General features: G+C 54.7%; 3 protein-coding genes across 3 annotated transcripts; 1 reads left to right on the top strand and 2 right to left on the bottom strand.

Moving 5' to 3' along the window:
* Window positions 1-8,578: 8,578 nt before the first annotated feature.
* On the top strand, window positions 8,579-8,995 carry COL26b_002324 (uncharacterized protein; the record flags this gene model as incomplete). The annotated part of the gene is made up of 1 exon (XM_053175248.1): window positions 8,579-8,995. One exon carries the CDS (start codon window positions 8,579-8,581, stop codon window positions 8,993-8,995), a length of 417 nt encoding a protein of 138 aa, XP_053040868.1.
* Window positions 8,996-10,256: 1,261 nt separating this feature from the next.
* Window positions 10,257-10,692, bottom strand: COL26b_002325 (uncharacterized protein; the record flags this gene model as incomplete). Its single annotated transcript, XM_053175249.1, has 2 exons — window positions 10,257-10,290; window positions 10,349-10,692. The coding sequence occupies 2 exons, from the start codon at window positions 10,690-10,692 to the stop codon at window positions 10,257-10,259; spliced, it is 378 nt and encodes a 125-aa protein (XP_053040869.1).
* A 680-nt stretch (window positions 10,693-11,372) lies between these two features.
* COL26b_002326 (uncharacterized protein) lies at window positions 11,373-15,612 on the bottom strand (the record flags this gene model as incomplete). The annotated part of the gene is given in 4 exon segments (XM_053175250.1): window positions 11,373-11,840; window positions 11,888-12,226; window positions 12,275-15,302; window positions 15,314-15,612. 4 exon segments carry the CDS (start codon window positions 15,610-15,612, stop codon window positions 11,373-11,375), a joined length of 4,134 nt encoding a protein of 1,377 aa, XP_053040870.1.
* Window positions 15,613-16,122: the final 510 nt, after the last annotated feature.

Raw genomic sequence — 16,122 nt, forward strand, 5'->3', positions numbered from 1 at the left:
TGACACCCGCGCTGCCTTTCACTCCCCTCTTCTTCGCCCTCGACACCATCCATCAATCGCCGCCGGGCTGGTACCGAGGCGCCTTTGCACCACCGCGGGAAGGCCTGATACATGTGGAGTCGTACTCACCTTCGCCTCTCTGCTCCACGTTGGACCTCACCTCGACGAGGGCCATGTCCGTCGGTGTCAGGTACAGACACAGATAGACCTGAGATACGAATACTCCCTGCTCTCTAAAGGACGGAATCAACTGCTTCGCCCAACAAATCATCCCAGCCCGCCCACCGCCATCCCAAGACCTCATCCCGTCTTTCAGGGCCTCCCGCGTTTCCAAAGAGCGGCACGGGCGACACTCCCACCATCCCGGGTAGCACGAGTCCAAATTCTGTTGTACGAAGTACCGTGTTTTCTTCCCTTCTTCTGTCCTAACCACAAAATGTTCCACTCTGGTTCGCGAATCGCATTGCATCAGCTAAGGGATGGCCAGCGCGGCTGCTGGCTTTTGCTACCTGATCTTACGTCCTCCTCTGCGCTAGTCCTTCGCCTACTGCGCAATACTGTGTTAGTCTGCCTCATCCGAGTCCACGAGCCTCTGTCCGTTACGCAACACCATATCACTCGTGGATCGTTGTCCTGCGGACTCATCTGCCGGGAAGAAAGGGGGAAAGACGCAAACAACTGGGGCTCTCGGAGCCTTTTGCCAGTTGACACGATGAAAACCACCCGTCGTCGGAGAGACTGACATGCCTTCATATCGCCTGATGGGAAACCCCATACGTGCTCCCCCCCACCGCTACTTGAGAGACATCACTATCGAACCATACTGGATCAGCTTGGCGTCGCCCCCTCGCTCGCACGCTCGCATTCCTTCTTCGTACCGCCGCAGAGAAAACGTCCTCCTAACCAACGTCGCGCTTCGCCTCGGCCGTGCCCAGTCAAGTTGAAATAGGTGCGGATAAGCCCTCCCTGCGGACCTTGCGGATCTCAGGGACCGAACCGTCCCTTCTCAATCCCCACCTGTCGTCCACACATTCCGCCGCTCCCCTCCAACATCAGTTCACCCCAGATGCAAACGCAGACGCAAACGCACTTCTCGCTGCAGGCAATGCGTGCAGCCTGCACTCTGCAGCGTACTGTATTTGGAGCTCCGGCCAAATTCCAACACCAGCTCCGGCCGGCACAATCACATATTCTCGGTTGACGCTGCAGTCGGGCGGGCGCCTCAAATATGCACCTCATGCAGACAATCGCATGGCATGGCATACATACCTAGCATGGCATTGCGTTGCATCGCATTGTCCATCGACGCTAACCTCTACCCAAGCTAAAGCCCATGTGGCCTCTCTGACTTTCAGCCTGCACCGCACCGCACCGCGCCCGACCGGACTGACCAACTAGTCACCGTCATAGACTAAGGTCCTACTTTGTCGACGCCTGGTTGAAATTCGTACGTGGCCAGTCCAAACCGTTCCTGACTCCGCCGATTCGCCGGCTCCTTCGCCATGGTTCTGCACCATTGCGGAGATCGCAATGCATGCGGCGCACCAAGACCTCCGAGGCCCCATCAATGTGCCTTGCCCTGAAATCCGCACCTCCTGAGCTAAACCAGTCCACGCCGCTCGTCCCTGGCGTCCCTGGCAAAAGCTGGCCTGTCGGGCAAAAAATATCTGGTCATGTGCGGAACTGAGCAAGGGCTCTCAGCACTCAAACCTCAGAGATGGTGTCGACTTGTTTACTCTGCTGCAGAACTTCCGGCAATCACTTGCGGACCAATTCCTGCTTTGGACAAGCCGTTGCAGCCGACGTCGCCTTCAAATTAGAAATGCCCGCGGAAGCCTAACCGAGTCGACTCCCAAAGGGAGCAACTTTGGTCTTTCTTCCAAGGCACTCCTCTCCTTCGGCAGTAAGCCCGATTCCGATTAAAGTGTCTCCGTGCGAGAGGAGCACCCCGAGAGCCATCAAGCTGGTTGCTCCGGCCGTTTGGTTGCCATGCTCTCGCGTCATCTCGGTTTCCGTATCTGCTGGCTGGGATGAATACGTACGCCGCCTTTTGATAACGATTCTCGCCCCTCACCATCTGCCGTTGCCGTTTCTGCCAACGCCCAGAGTGATGGTGGCATTGTTCGCCCAAACATACCCCTCGTTGCGAATCAAAACGCACTACCATTGAATGTAATATTTCTGCTTCATCTAGCGTATGCGCCCCTGGCCTATTGTCGCCAATCTTGCAGCGCAAACAACAGCGGCAACAGCTGGGATCAGGGTTGATAAGAGACGGGTTTAAGGAGCGGACAAAGCACCCCAATCCGGGGCCGAATGACGGCCTGGTGTCAACGGTATTCCTTCATGCTGACGCCAGACCAGGCTGCCCATTCCCATCAGTGGCGGTATCGTCATCGCCGATGGGTTTGCGCTGTTCCCAAGCGCAATCGCTTCCAGCTGCCTAGGCCTATACACCAGCCTCCCGCCTTTCCCAACGGCACTACCAATAATCGCGAGAATATCACCCCTCGAGTCTGGCATGTACCGCCGACCTGGTGTCAGCCTTCTCCGAACCCCGATTCAAGATGGAGTGTCAGTCCGAACAAGCCTATCAAAACAATCATCTTCAGCCAACATTCACGGGTTTCAAGCCTGGGTGCATGTAGACGAAGCTTTCGACCCATGGTCTTGGGATCTTACCCATTGCACATCTTATTCGGCGTCGGTGATGTGGCTTGCCAGCCGCCCTGAGACGGTTTGAACAACGGTGAAGGGGAGAGTTGCGGCTACCAGAAGTCTAGTCGTGCCTCGTTCACCCCCTGATCCGTCATGCTGCGTGGAATCGGGTTCTCCACACTTTTAAGCTGTTCGCTTTCTTTTTCCTCTCGCGGCTAAGCAAACTGAATCTGCGTAGGAGACTTGTCAATCGCGTGGCGAAGCGTAAAGCACCTACAAGTCTCAATTTCGGACGAGACAAAAATCGACGGCCAGCTTACTACTACACGCTTGGACTGATCCGCGCAACCGCTGCGATGCCGCTTGTCCCGCCAACTTGTACACCAACATGGGCATTCTCGTGTGGCTGGCTTACATACATGCACCAATAGCTTCGGCCCAAGAACTCGACACGTTCCTGCTCCTTCCTGATGCAACACAGGCTTACCAGCCCGAGCACACGCAACCACCATTCTTGCATGAGAAGCCCACGCCGAAGCCGCAAGTCACGATGATCGACCAGCGACAGCACACCCTCTTTGGCCGCAAGCTATGCGTTGCTTTCCAGCATGGGATGATTCCGTCTTCAATCATCCGGATACAGCACCCGTCCAGCCGCGCGCGGTCTTCGTCCACCATTTCGTTAGTCTCGACAATGTCTCAGACACATCTACGAATGCGATTGCAACGCGTTCTAACGGTTCTTCGTCGCCGTCATCGTAGGAGTCACTTTCCCCTGCCGTTGAGCACAAACCTCTTTTCCTTAGCGTCAGACCAAACCACGGTAGCATTGGGGGCATCGTATTCCTTCCAATCGTGGAGAGGCGGGGGGTCTTGACTCGCGGCCCAGTACACCAGAAGATGGGCAAACTGTGGGCGCTCGCCTCTTTCCCATCATACCACCGGTTCATTTCCTACACTTGAGATTTTAGAAGACGGAAATCACCCAAACGGGCATTTCATCCTGGATGATTCCACAGCAGCTGGTCGCACTAGCAGCTGCCATGTCTGAGACAGGAGCTGGGGGCGCGTTGCACATCATTGAGGAACCTTCACCAAACGCCATTCCAGGTATTCGGTCTGTGTCGCCCACTACAGCTCTAGAATGTCGACCAAAGACTTCTCCTCCGACTCAACGGAACACAGCTTCAGCCGCGGAAGAATGGATCGGCAAGGTTCCGTTACGCAAAGTCCACCCCTCGCCTCGTGCCTGAAATTGATCCTCCCGCGAGAGAGGGTCTTGGGGGCATTTTTGCGGGTGGACAGTGACATCTCCACCCCCAACCGAAGGATGATCGCGAGGTTTTGAGGTTACAGTCTCGTCTCCTTGGACGAGTTAATTACCTCCCCGCTCCACAGGTAACCTCTGCGCATGGAGCAACAAACCCTGCACGTAAGCAACCCTCTCTCGTCATTAATCAAAATCCCAGAAACCCGGTGTTGGCGTCCCCTCTCTGCTTCCGGCCTCTTGAGTCGCTCGCCAACTGGCCCGGCCCGATGGCGAGTCAGGCGGGCGACTTCGGCAGCGCTCGAATCCACAATACACGGTCTGAGCCCGGCCTGGGTCCCGTCGAGCCGATTCTCAGATGAAGAGGCGGTCGGCGGCCGCCTTGAGATCAGGGAAATGTCTTCAGGGCGTTGCTAGACCCGGGGCATCTTCCGAGTTGTTGATAGTCAGAGCCGGTCAGCGTTGCTCGAGATGATATAAGGATCTGATAAGAGTATTTCTTTGTCTCATCACGCATCCGGGCTGAGATCCCTTCGCGGCGGCCGACCCCTGCTTTGTGTCAGCGGGTGAGGTTTTCCCGCTCACGCTGCTGACCACCTTACAGGGCTGGACGACGAAGTCGAGCGTTACAATGGCTTATGGTGCTGTTCCAGAAGTCTGGGGGCGTCGTCACTGCTCCGGTAATGCCGTTGGCCATGCGCCTAGGGGCGAGCTCTTCCATATCTGGCAAACGCCTACGCTCAGCAGTCAAACGATGGTCCACGAGGTCGTCTTCTAGACTGCTGCCCAGCTGTCTATGGCTGTTGGTGGCTTGACATATCTGATCTGCAACCGTTACAAGTTGCGTATTGCAGTCAACCCTGAGCCTCTTACACGAGAGGCTTGCCAAGCCGAACGGAGGCGTCGATATCAAGATCCTGAACGTCTTTCAGGGCCCTACCGGAAGCAGAAGTGTACCACTGCCATGGAATCTCAACGGCGCGGCGTCCCCCTTGTTTTGGATGTTTTCGTTGCCGTGGGCAAGCCCTGGTATTCCCATTGCTTATGTCCAAGGGGCTGGCCGCTTTTGGTCGCCTATCATTGTCTGTTGTCTCCCGCAAATGGGTTTTAGGGGGCACAGAAAAGGGTGCCGTACCCTGGTATTTGAAATGCTCAGCGCCCAGGTTACACAGAGAAGGATGCCTCTGAAACTAGACGTCAAAGACCAGGCGAGTCTGGCCGGGACGTGATCGATATCCGCCTTTGGTTTGGGAGTATTGCCAGGTAAGGTGGTCTCGTGGCGGACTTGATCATCACTGGAGTAGTGACGATGTCTTGGCATTAACCCAGGTAGGTGATTAACACTGCATTCTACGTGCTTCTGATAGCTGGCTGCATGACGGTTATGACGTATAAGCGCTGGCTTGGGGTGTGATAGGCATATCACGCGAGTACTGCAAATGCTCTAGGGCAATACTCTCTGGACAGCAGCGTAAGACAATAGAGAGTTGCACGGATGGTGTCCATGTGAATTGTGAGTAATGGGGTGGTAGTCCGGCCTGATGAATCCTGTCAATGCTCAGAGGGTTGGTTGATAGAGAGGAATCTCTGGGCAATTGCCATAGATTAGATTAGAAAATAGCATCTGCCTGGGACTAGCACTTTTATCCTTCTATTCATGTAGTCTCTGATCAGTGATACACACGCCTTTAAAACGCAGGAGTTTGCGGCAGATTTGGGCCTCTTGACGACGAAATCTTGCGGGGCGTGATTGTCTTTGGGCCTTATGAATTGTAGTGGTTTTCTTGCTGCCAAGTAGTTTGCCTTTTAATTGCTTTTGTAGTAGTGCATAAGTCAAACAGCGAGGAGCTGTTCGCTGTGTATTCCCTGAGTATATGTGGTGGATGTGGGCGACTAAGAGGGATGACGATTTGTTCGCATGAACTTCTTTCTGACGAGCCTTGCGAGAGGGCACTTGATCTTGACTCTGAGGCTCTTCTTTGAAGCCTCCAGTGACAGGTGGAGGTGATTGCTTGGGTCTGTAAAGACTGGCACGAATAGATACGTGCCTTGGCTTGACTGCGGGACTTATGGTGAATACTTATACATAAATAGTTAAAGATAGGGCTTGGGATGTCATTGACGCTGTGTGTCTTTCTTTTACGGGCACAGAAAATTGAGCTCGACTTTTGAATATGCTTCTTTGAACACAGCATTTAGACCTTTGAGGCTGTTGTTGGTGTCTGAGAAGAGCCCATAGCTACTGTTGTTACCAAGAGGTCTGTTTTCTTGACTCTGCATTTTGAATGTATTCCTGCATGGAATATTGTAGAGGAATAGACGGTGGACAATGACAGGCCTCGCGAAGACCGCCTTCTATGCTCTTAAGAAATGGCATGCTGTAGACTGCAACCGCTTCTTGTCTGCAAGTCTCATCAGTTGTGTCAGAGTTGTAAGTTTGGGAACAGGTGAACAGATCTCTTGTGAAGTTTTCTTTAATCATATGGCAGCAACTAAAGGTCCTTTAATACATGAGGATGGGGGAAGACGGATGGGGATTTGGCTACATCGTCACAACAACCCAGACCCATCTGTCTGGTTCAACAAAATAGTCAGTGTTTCCGCATGTCTTGTTCGGCATTAATGACACATTTACAAGGCTCTCGAAGAACAGTGTTTGCCAGAAGAAATCTTCTTGTCCCGATCGTCAACGCCGGTTAAGTTGAATCACAGAGATAGTGGGGAACAGCAAAGGACAGACTCTTTGCCTCATCCTTGGGCGTCCCAAGCTGCTGTTCTATACGTCTTGAATACTCTTTTATTTCAAAGTATAAGAAGCCATGGGAAATCTTCCAGGCCTCACATGGTTGAAGAAGTGTGCTCCGAAAGGGAACGGGCCTCGTGAGGATATCATGGAATGGTAGGAAGATGTCATTTGCTTTCGGATATTCTGATTGGGTACGAAGCGTTCCTTTTATAGAGTGTACGTGGTGAGCATTTCTGCTTATGCTGGCTCACCTTGGGCTGTAATACTGGCCAAGAAGATGAACGCTCTGTAGTATTATCGGCTTCAATACAAGTTCCTCAAGGAAGGGCTGATGTATTAATTCGATTGCTGTTTTCAAATGCTCCTCTCGGAATTCCACGATCCGTAAGGCGGACCTCAGAAATCACCCAACCCACCAGGCGGATGACACAAGCTATTGAGCAAACAACACATCCCCATAAGTCTTAGCATTACACACCGCAACGTTTCGACATCGACTTGAACCTCAGAAACAACGGTCTCTCCAAAAACTCAGGGTCCCTCCCTGCACGCATCACCCTTCCGTCAAGTGACCACCTGCTGGCCCCAACCCAACTCAACTAGCGCATTTTAGGCTCTGTCCAACCGACTTCTTCTATTTGATTTCTCTTTTTTAGCACGCTTGGTTCTGCCATGCGCATTATTCATGGGCCTGCATCAGCGTCGTCGCAATTTTTTAGCGGGTGGTCGGATGCGACGATGCTGCGGGACCACACACACACCGGATCGGCGCGCTTCCGGGGCGGGTTTCGTGTTTGTGGATTTGGTTCGGCGACTGCGGCGGCAGGGGGGAACATGGAGGAAACAGCACGGGGATTGTTGGGTTTTGAGGTGAGGAGTAAATGTGACGAACGTCGTTCATGTTGGGACTTCTTATTTCTGGTTGCGCAGTATGTTTGTCGACGCGATAGTCATTTACGCTTGATGGACACAAGATATTTGCAAACAATTGAGCGCTTCGGATCCCGTTGATGACTTTTAGGTCGTCTGTGAGTTGCGGATCGATTACTTTGCGCAATTGCTGCGTTGCGTTCTCGTCGACAGGGTAAGGGACGATTGAAGGACGTCGACCTGGGCGACTTTGACGGGCAGAACTCTCCCTCAAACTGAAATGGCGGCCCTTCTTTCGACATCTGCCTTGAGACGGAGGCTGCAGAAGGCTTTTGGTGGAGAGAGCGCCGGCAGGCGGTTACGGAGTTGGGGCGGCCAGGCCGAGGCACTGGAGAAGCAGACGAAAGTGAGCGCGCTGCTCAGATGGGAAGAGCTTCGTGAGTTTGTTGCTCAACGAGATTTGGGCGTATAGTTGCTGACAAGTTGTCTAGCGGAATGGCAGCAGTGAGTTCAGGATGAGTTTGTCTCATTCCTTTAAGCGACAGCTAACGATGTATGAGATGTGGGAGTGAACACATCAAGACGGGTTATCGGTAAGTTGACGTGTGTATCATGACCGGAACTTCGAGCGATACTAACCATCCACCATAGAACAGCATGCTTCTCAGTCTGGGAGTGCTTTCATAGCTGGACATATGTTCACAATGAAACGAGTAAGAAAACCCGGGGATCAACAACAAGTGACAACTTTGAGACTAAACCAACGGACAGTCAACATCTACTCACACATAATCGGGGCGATCCTCTTCATATCCCTTCCATTCCTCATCTTCGGCAATCCCATTTCCCCGAGATGGACAACCGCCTCCACCTCAGATATCGTTGTCTGCAGTATCTATGCATCAGGTGTTACAGTCTGTTTCGTTCTCTCAACTGCGTATGTAAAAGCCTTCCAGTGACTGACTCACATGTCCACCTGACAGTTAACCACACATTACTAACACGAACACATCTCCCCTTCAAGCTTCCATACCTTCATGTCTCACAGCGAACCCTACTACCTTGCCGGCATAAAAGCGGACTTTCACGGCGTGCTGGCTCTGATGTGGAGCTCCACGGCGCCGCTGGCACACTACACCTTCCCCTGCTCGCCGCGCACTCGCGATGCCTACGTCCTGCTGACGGGCACGCTTGCCGCTCTGTGCGCCGCGGCGACGACGAGGCCGAACCTGGGCGCCGTGCATCTGGGTCACCACCGCGCCGCGCTGTTTGCCACGTTTGGCGCTGCGGCGTTTGTGTTGCCGATCGGGCATGGTGCTTTGGTGTTTGGGGCTGGTGTAGAGTGGGCGCGGGTCGGTGGCCCGTGGATACTGGCGACGGCTGGGTGTAATGCGTTGGCGGTCTTGGTATACTGGGCCAAGGTTAGAATTCGTTTCCTGCACCTGACAAAGTGAGTGTGGTCGCTGATAGTGGCAGTTTCCCGAGTTGTGGTTCCCGAGGACGTTTGATCTGTTTGGGGCCAGTCATCAGATTATGCATGTAATGGTAAGCCTTGAATGTGAAAGGAGTGTGTGTAAGTTGGAGGGGAAAGATGCTAATTGCTTTCAGGTCCTTGCCGCAGCGCTCGCGTACGCGAAGGCTGTCGTCGTGGCTTTTGATTATAGACATAACCAGGGGCTGGTGTGTTGATGCCGAGGCGGACCAGGACATCTTTGGTTACTTTCACAGAGGGACGCTGGCAGAGGAAGACAAGGTTGGAAAAGATGCCACGTGGGAAAGAAGCCGCTGATTCGATTTAAACACACTGATTCACCACTCAGATTCATTCCACATCCTCTTCAAACCGATGTCTCATGCGGCAGAGATTGACAGGCTTCTTCGAAATGTACTAGGAGTGGCGGGCGTGCATAGAAAAGGGGTAATGAGCTTGGTAGAGTGGTTCTCATTCAAGCTAGTAAGTTGACCAACTGATCAGATATAAACAATGTGTAATACGTCTAAACAATCATCGAACACATCCATCCTTGACAACTGCTCACTCCTCTCCAACCTTGACAACAACCTTCCCCCTAGCCCTTCCGCTCTCGACAACATCATATCCCTCCACAACGTTCTCCATTGCAACCTCCCTATCAAACACAGCCTTCACCCTCCCATCCGCCAACATACCAACAACATCCTCCATCAACGTCCTCCCAGGATCCATCATCGTCGTCCCCTTCCAAACCCTTCCCACGCCCCCAAGCCACCCCTCCAAAGGCCACACAGCATTCATCTGCATCGTCCACACAGCCTTGAAAAAGCTCCCCCACGTCTGCGCCGCGGGCTTGATCCCAACTGCCGCATACACGCCCCCGGGCACCACATACGCCGCGCAGGAAGCGTACACATCCTGCACCCCGATACAATCGACAACCCCGTCAAACCTCTTCTCCCCGCCGAACCTCTCCCTCAACACATCAGAAACCCTGCCGGAGGCGGTGTAATCCACAACCTCGTCCGCCCCCAACCCCCTGACCATCTCGGCATTCCTCCCCGAACACACCGCAACCACAACACCCCCCGGCCCGACGGCGTCTCTCGCCATCTGCACCGCCAAACTCCCCACCCCGCCGCTGGCCCCGTTGACCAGCACTCTGCCGCCCCTCTTCAGCCCCGCGGCCCGTACCGTGGTGAGCGCGGTGCACCCCGCCGTCAACACGCTCCCGGCGCCCTTCAGCCCCACGCCCCGCGGCACCGCGACGGCGTACTTGGCGGGCAGGACGACGTGCTCCGCCAGCGCGCCCGTCCCCGTGGCCCAACCGAACGAGACGGGGATGAACGCAGCGACGCGGTCTCCCTTACGAAATCTCGCTTTCGCCGCAGATGAAGAAGCAGAAGGGGTCCAGACATCGGCCACGACGCCGCTCAGGTCCATCTCCGGCACGGCCGTCTTCGTCCTCGCGGCCGCGGGGATCATGCTCATAAAAAAGTGCCCGCCTGGGTTGAGAGCCGCGTAGGCTACCTTGATCAGGAGCCACTCGCTGCTGTCTTTGGACTTTGAGACGACGGCGGCTGCGGGCGGGAGCGTGGGAACCGGGCGCGGTGTGAGGGAGAGGACGGAGCGGGGGGCGCCGCGGGCTGTGAAAGTCCAGGCGCGGGAGGTTGCCATGGCTGATTTTTTGTTGGTGGTTGTGGTGTTGTGAAGGATGGTGATGGTGTAAGTTGAAATTGTGTAGTAATGATGATTGCCTTGGTGTCGTTCGTTCAGTAGTTCAGATTTGTTGTGTAAGGAGCTGCACTCAATTAAGGTAAAGAAAATACCGAATTGAAATATCTTACTATTCTAAATTCAAACCATTTGCCTAGAAGCAGCTCGTCTTATAAGTTTTCCATCCTGCGAGTACCATAACCCTCGCGCGTGAAGATGGACGTAAGCCGGCCCCAGCATAACGCTCAAGCATGACTTCCCGCCAAGCCCGTGGCTTACACCATCACCCAACAGGAATCGCGCACCCACGCCACCATTGAAGACAGTAAATCTGTCCCGATCAGCCTTACTTGTGTAATATGACGGTGCCCTGCGTGGGGCTTATCGGAATGTCGCGGATCACAGCTTGTTACGCTGCACAACATCTCGCCGATTTGTCTCGGTTATTAGTGACTTCCCCTTACGGTATGGGTGGGTTACCGCGGATATCTTTTCAGTCGCTCATGGCTTTCTCACGAAGCAGCACGAATAGTTTCCCGATAACTCGAGTCCCGATCATAGAGTAATGCTTTGTTCTAGTTCCTGCTACTCCATGTTCACTAACGCCAGAAGGTATTCAGCCCGGCCAAAAGATCCCCTGCTTACAACACGCGGGCTTCCTTGCTTTCCTCGCGCAGACTTCTAAGCGACGCTTGGAACTCCTTGTTCACCCACTCCCAGTAAGCATTCCACACCTGGCTTCCGCCTCCAGCGTTGGCGTTGGCCACAGCATTGCCTGAGCCCGCCTTGTTGTTCTTGTGCCTGTCTCCGAGCAGGAGGGTCACACGCAGGACGCTCTTGTTGGCCTCCTCTTGCTTCTCCACGTCCTGCTTGACGGCACCATCCTTCAACTTGGTCGACAGGATCGCCCGGTATGCCTCGGCAATCGTATCGAGGCGACGAGCCGTCTCATCGGGGTCAAGCACGATGAGCTTGGAAACCATCAGGTTGCACAGACTGCGAATGTCATTGTCGTCCTTAAGACCAGCGACAACACGGTCGTAGAAGTCAATGTTGTTGATCCGTGAGAATGCCGTCTCCATGAGGGCGTACAACGTCTCGTAGGCACTCTGCAAAGCGAGTTAGCGTAATCCAATGAGAAGCACGAAATACATACCTTGCGGACTTCCAGGCCATCATCCACCATATGTTTGAAGGGACCCATCATCACCTCACGAATCAAGTGCGGCTTAATGACCGACTCGGACAACACATACGGCATCAGCTCGCCCAAGTGGGGCAGAATGAGATCGGGCTTGTTGTGGGCTGCCGAGTTCAACGTCGACATGGCCAAGCGACGGTTGTCCATCTCCGTGTCTTGAAGCATGACGAGAAGCATGTCAACGAGGACGTTCTTGAGCATAGCGTCGAAAGCGTCGTCACTGTCAGGCAGCGTGTATCGAACAGCCTGCACGGCCATGCCACGGATGTCGGGGTTCTGATCTCTGAGAAGGGACTACAAGCTGTTAGCAGATTGCTACAAGAGGTGACCTTGGGCGCTTACCTGGAGCTGGGGCATGAATGTCTGGGTATCAATAATGGTCAAGCGGCCAACACACTCCGCGCAGACGACGCGGTTGTCGGGGATAGTAGACGCCGAAAGCAGATGCTGCCAAATTGGCGCGGCGAACTTGGAAACCTCGGCGGACAGAACGGTGACTTGCTGCAAGATCTCCTTGATCGATTGAATCAGCAAGTACTGCGTGTTGCCACCCTTCTGCATGGTGTCCAAGATGACCGGGAGGTACTGGGACACATTGCCCGAACCAGCACGGCCAAGAGCTACCGCGGCGGAGATAGAGACCTTGTCGGGCTCTTCATGGAACTGCTTCAGGAACAGATCCGGCTTGAGAGGAGAGTTGGGTCCTAGTCGCAGACCGGCTTCACCAAGCACTGCCAAGGCAAGACTGATTCTAGCGTCATCCCTCTTCTGCGTGCTGCTCTGAAGCTCGGAAATGAAGCTATCAATCGTGACACCAGCTGAGCTTCCGCTGGCTACGAGAAGAGCACCAATGACCTTGCCAACAACGACCGGGTCTCCTTCGATACTAACTTCTTTGAGAATACCCTGCATGAGACCTTGGCCAGAGCCACTCTCACCAACCTTGGTGACGAGGATCAAGATTTGATCCAGAACGATGCTTGCGTAACTCGACTTGAGAAGAGTGCAGATAGTTGCGACCATGGATTGGTTCACAACGAGGCCTGCGTTCTCCTCGACCAGAGTTGCGAGAATAAGCAGTGCGGGGGCCAGGAGGTGGGTATCGTGATTGCTGATTACAGGAACCAGTGCCGAGACCAGGCCCTGGATGGTGTTTGCATCAAGCTGACCCTTGGACGTGGGAGACACGATCAAGTGCTTCAGAGCCTGGATGCTAGAGCCGCGCAAAGATCGGTTCGCCTTACGCAGTTGGCCGGCGAGCTCCAGAGCCACCTCGCGAATCCAAGCCGTCTCGAGTTGCCCGCTGCTGGTGCTAAAGGCGGCGACGTTATCGACGGCTCTGACGGCTGCAAGTCGAGTGGTCTCGTTCTTGAGACGATCGAGCAGAGCGGCGAGGGCGGCTTGACGCTTGTCGGCAGCAATCAAGCCAGCACCATCCGCGCCAGACGTTCTCGACAACAGGACGCCCAAAGCGTGAATACCCCGTTGCTTGACCTCGGCATCGGCATCGGTTGCGGTGATGCGATCCATGATCGTGTCGAAAAGCTTTTGCAGCTCGCCCTTGAACTTCTGCGCCGTCATCTTGGAACGAGGGGGCGTAATAGCCTTGACCAGCTCTTCAATCGTGCCAATGGCTTCGCTGGAAATCTTGTAAAAGCGGTCATTGGCGGCCGCCACCACACCAGCAACGATCTTGGTCAGGTAAGGCTGGAGTAGACTTGAAGAGTGAGTCTTGGCAATGTCGCTGGTAAGCTTCAGGGCCGCAACACGTAGTGTGCTGGGAGTGGCAGACGCGTTACCACCAGAAGCGGCCAAGGAGGAAGCGAGAGCAGAGGCTCCGGTAGGCTTGATCGATTCGATGATGGGGCCAATGGCATCGTTGAAGTAGTCAGACAGACCTCCGCGCTGCACCGTAATTATGTCGTCAAGGAGGTTAATGATGGCCTGCTTAGTGGGAATAACCTTGCCCTTGAGCAACTTTGTGGACGCCTTTACGATCGTAGGGGTGAAGCGAGCCAAGTCGGCGCGAGGGCCGGTCGAAGGAATTCGCTCGAGAGTGGGTGATGTGAGACCAGTCGCAACATGAGCAGCCATGGAACCACCGCCGCTGCTCTGGCGCCTACGCTTCCGGCTGACAGGGATCAGGCTCGGGGCCTCTTGCTCTTGGTCGTCGAGTGACAAATCGGTGGGATAGATGCCCTCGCCGGTCTTGCGAACGAGGAGGGACAGACAGGAGATGACCTCCAGACGAACATTCTCTTCTCTCTCGTCAAATCTCTTGACGAGAGTAGGGCCGGCCTGGCTGTAAAGGACGCCATTTTCGAGCAAATCGCCGCTTCCGCGGGTCGAGATGAGAGTGTATAGAGCCTTTGCGGCGCAACGACGGACCTTCCAGCTCGCGTCGTCATCGTCATCAAAGCCGGCATCGTCATCAAACTCATCGTCGGCGTCTTCCTCTTCCTCCTCCTCATCGACCTCCATGTCCTCGTCGTCATCCATCTGAGCGTTATTGGGGTCGTACTTGAGATATCGGAGACACGCCTTGATAGTGTCTTCGGTAAAGGGGCGCATTTCTGTTGGGCATGCTGCGAGGAAAGCCTCCAGTGCCACCAAAGCAGACTCGCGAACCTCGTTAAAGTCCAGACCGACGTCGTCTCCGTCGCTAATCTCCTCCAAGTGCTGCTCCAGCTCGCCTTCGCTAAGAGCTTGCATGATGAAAGGCACAAGGGTGCTCAGATATGTGCCGAATCGTGCGGGGATCGACCTCGCCATAGAGCCGGTAATGGAGATGTAGAGACGGCGCGTAACCGCGGGGATATCACGCTTGCCTAGGTTGTTAGCCATGCGCGTGACCATCTGGTTCAGCAGGTCGTCCGACAGGTGGACCGCCAGGATAGAAATCGCCACGACGGCCCTCTTCTTAACGACAGAAGATGTCTTGTCATTCTCCAGCAAGCTGATGACCGCGTCCTGCATCGCCTCAACCTCAAGCGGGGAGAGCATGACTCCAAAACACCTGACGACCTCGATGAGAATGTCGACTGATTCCGCGCTGAGGTTCTTGTCGACCTTCAACAGGCCCGGCGGCACAGGCGGGAGCTGGATGTTATTGGTGCCAGACTGCGCCTGGACCTTGCCTCCGGGACCCAGCAAACGCGGGATCAGCACCCGGCTCACGGCGACGTAGGACTCCTGGACCTCTTTGGACGGGGGCAGGCCGGGTGTGGGTTTCGGCAGGGCCATGATGACGGCGCGCAGCGCGAGGGACGGGACGGCGTTGTCGACGGAGTTCTTAAGCTTTATCGCCGAAAGCTTCTCGATCATGGGCGCGATGATCGGGGTCGGTACTTTTGTGACGAGGGGGCCGAGGCTGTTGGTTACCCATCTGTTAGCGAGTGCTTCTTGCGGTTCAGAAGGGGGCAGGAGGGATTCACGCACCACTTGATGGCCAAGTTTTGCACCTCTCCATTCTGGTCGTCCAGGGTCTTGATGATACTGTCGACTGTGCGCGCGGCTACGTTATAGTCATGGTGGAGGAAGTCGGGCTTTCCGTTTGCGAGGACCTGGAGCAGATCGTTGAGGGACATGAAGCGGAAGTCCGGGTCAGCGTCGCCGAGCTTCTGGACGAGACCAATCACGGTCTGAGGCGTCGGGTTCGCGGGCACGCTCGAGGAAGCCATCTTGACGGGTTGATTGATGCTTTGATCGGGGGAAAAATGGGTTAAGGAAGACGGAGAGGTTGAGAGGCGGCAGATGGCGTGTTAGCGGGAAGCGGTGGCTCTGACCATGCAGAGAGTAGGGAAAGAGTGACCGGCCCGCGTAGTCTGCAATAGGTTGGAAATAGACTAGAAGATGATGCCGTAGAGAGATTGGTTTGTTGTGTTTTATGATAAACGACAACAAGAGACCCTCGTGAAGAGAGGTAGGTTGTTGGTGGGGTTGGCAGCTCTAGGCAGGAAGGCGTTGTCGGGGACCTAAGAGGTGCTGCTCCCAGGACGTTCCAGGTCTTGCCCCGCGAAAGTGGACCCCCACCCTTTGTGACTGCCCGCAGTTGCCTCCACTCAGTGGCCGTGCGAGGGGATAGGTCCAGTGCCTTCAATTCGAGATCCTCGGACTAAAGCTAAATCCATTGCCGAGATTACATAAGTCCAGACAGCCAGAACATCGCATTCCATCGGGAAACAGTCTGT

The sequence above is a fragment of the Colletotrichum chrysophilum genome (assembly GCF_026319265.1).
Source record: "Colletotrichum chrysophilum strain AFK26 chromosome Unknown scaffold_11, whole genome shotgun sequence".
NCBI classification, from domain to species: Eukaryota; Fungi; Ascomycota; class Sordariomycetes; order Glomerellales; family Glomerellaceae; genus Colletotrichum; species Colletotrichum chrysophilum.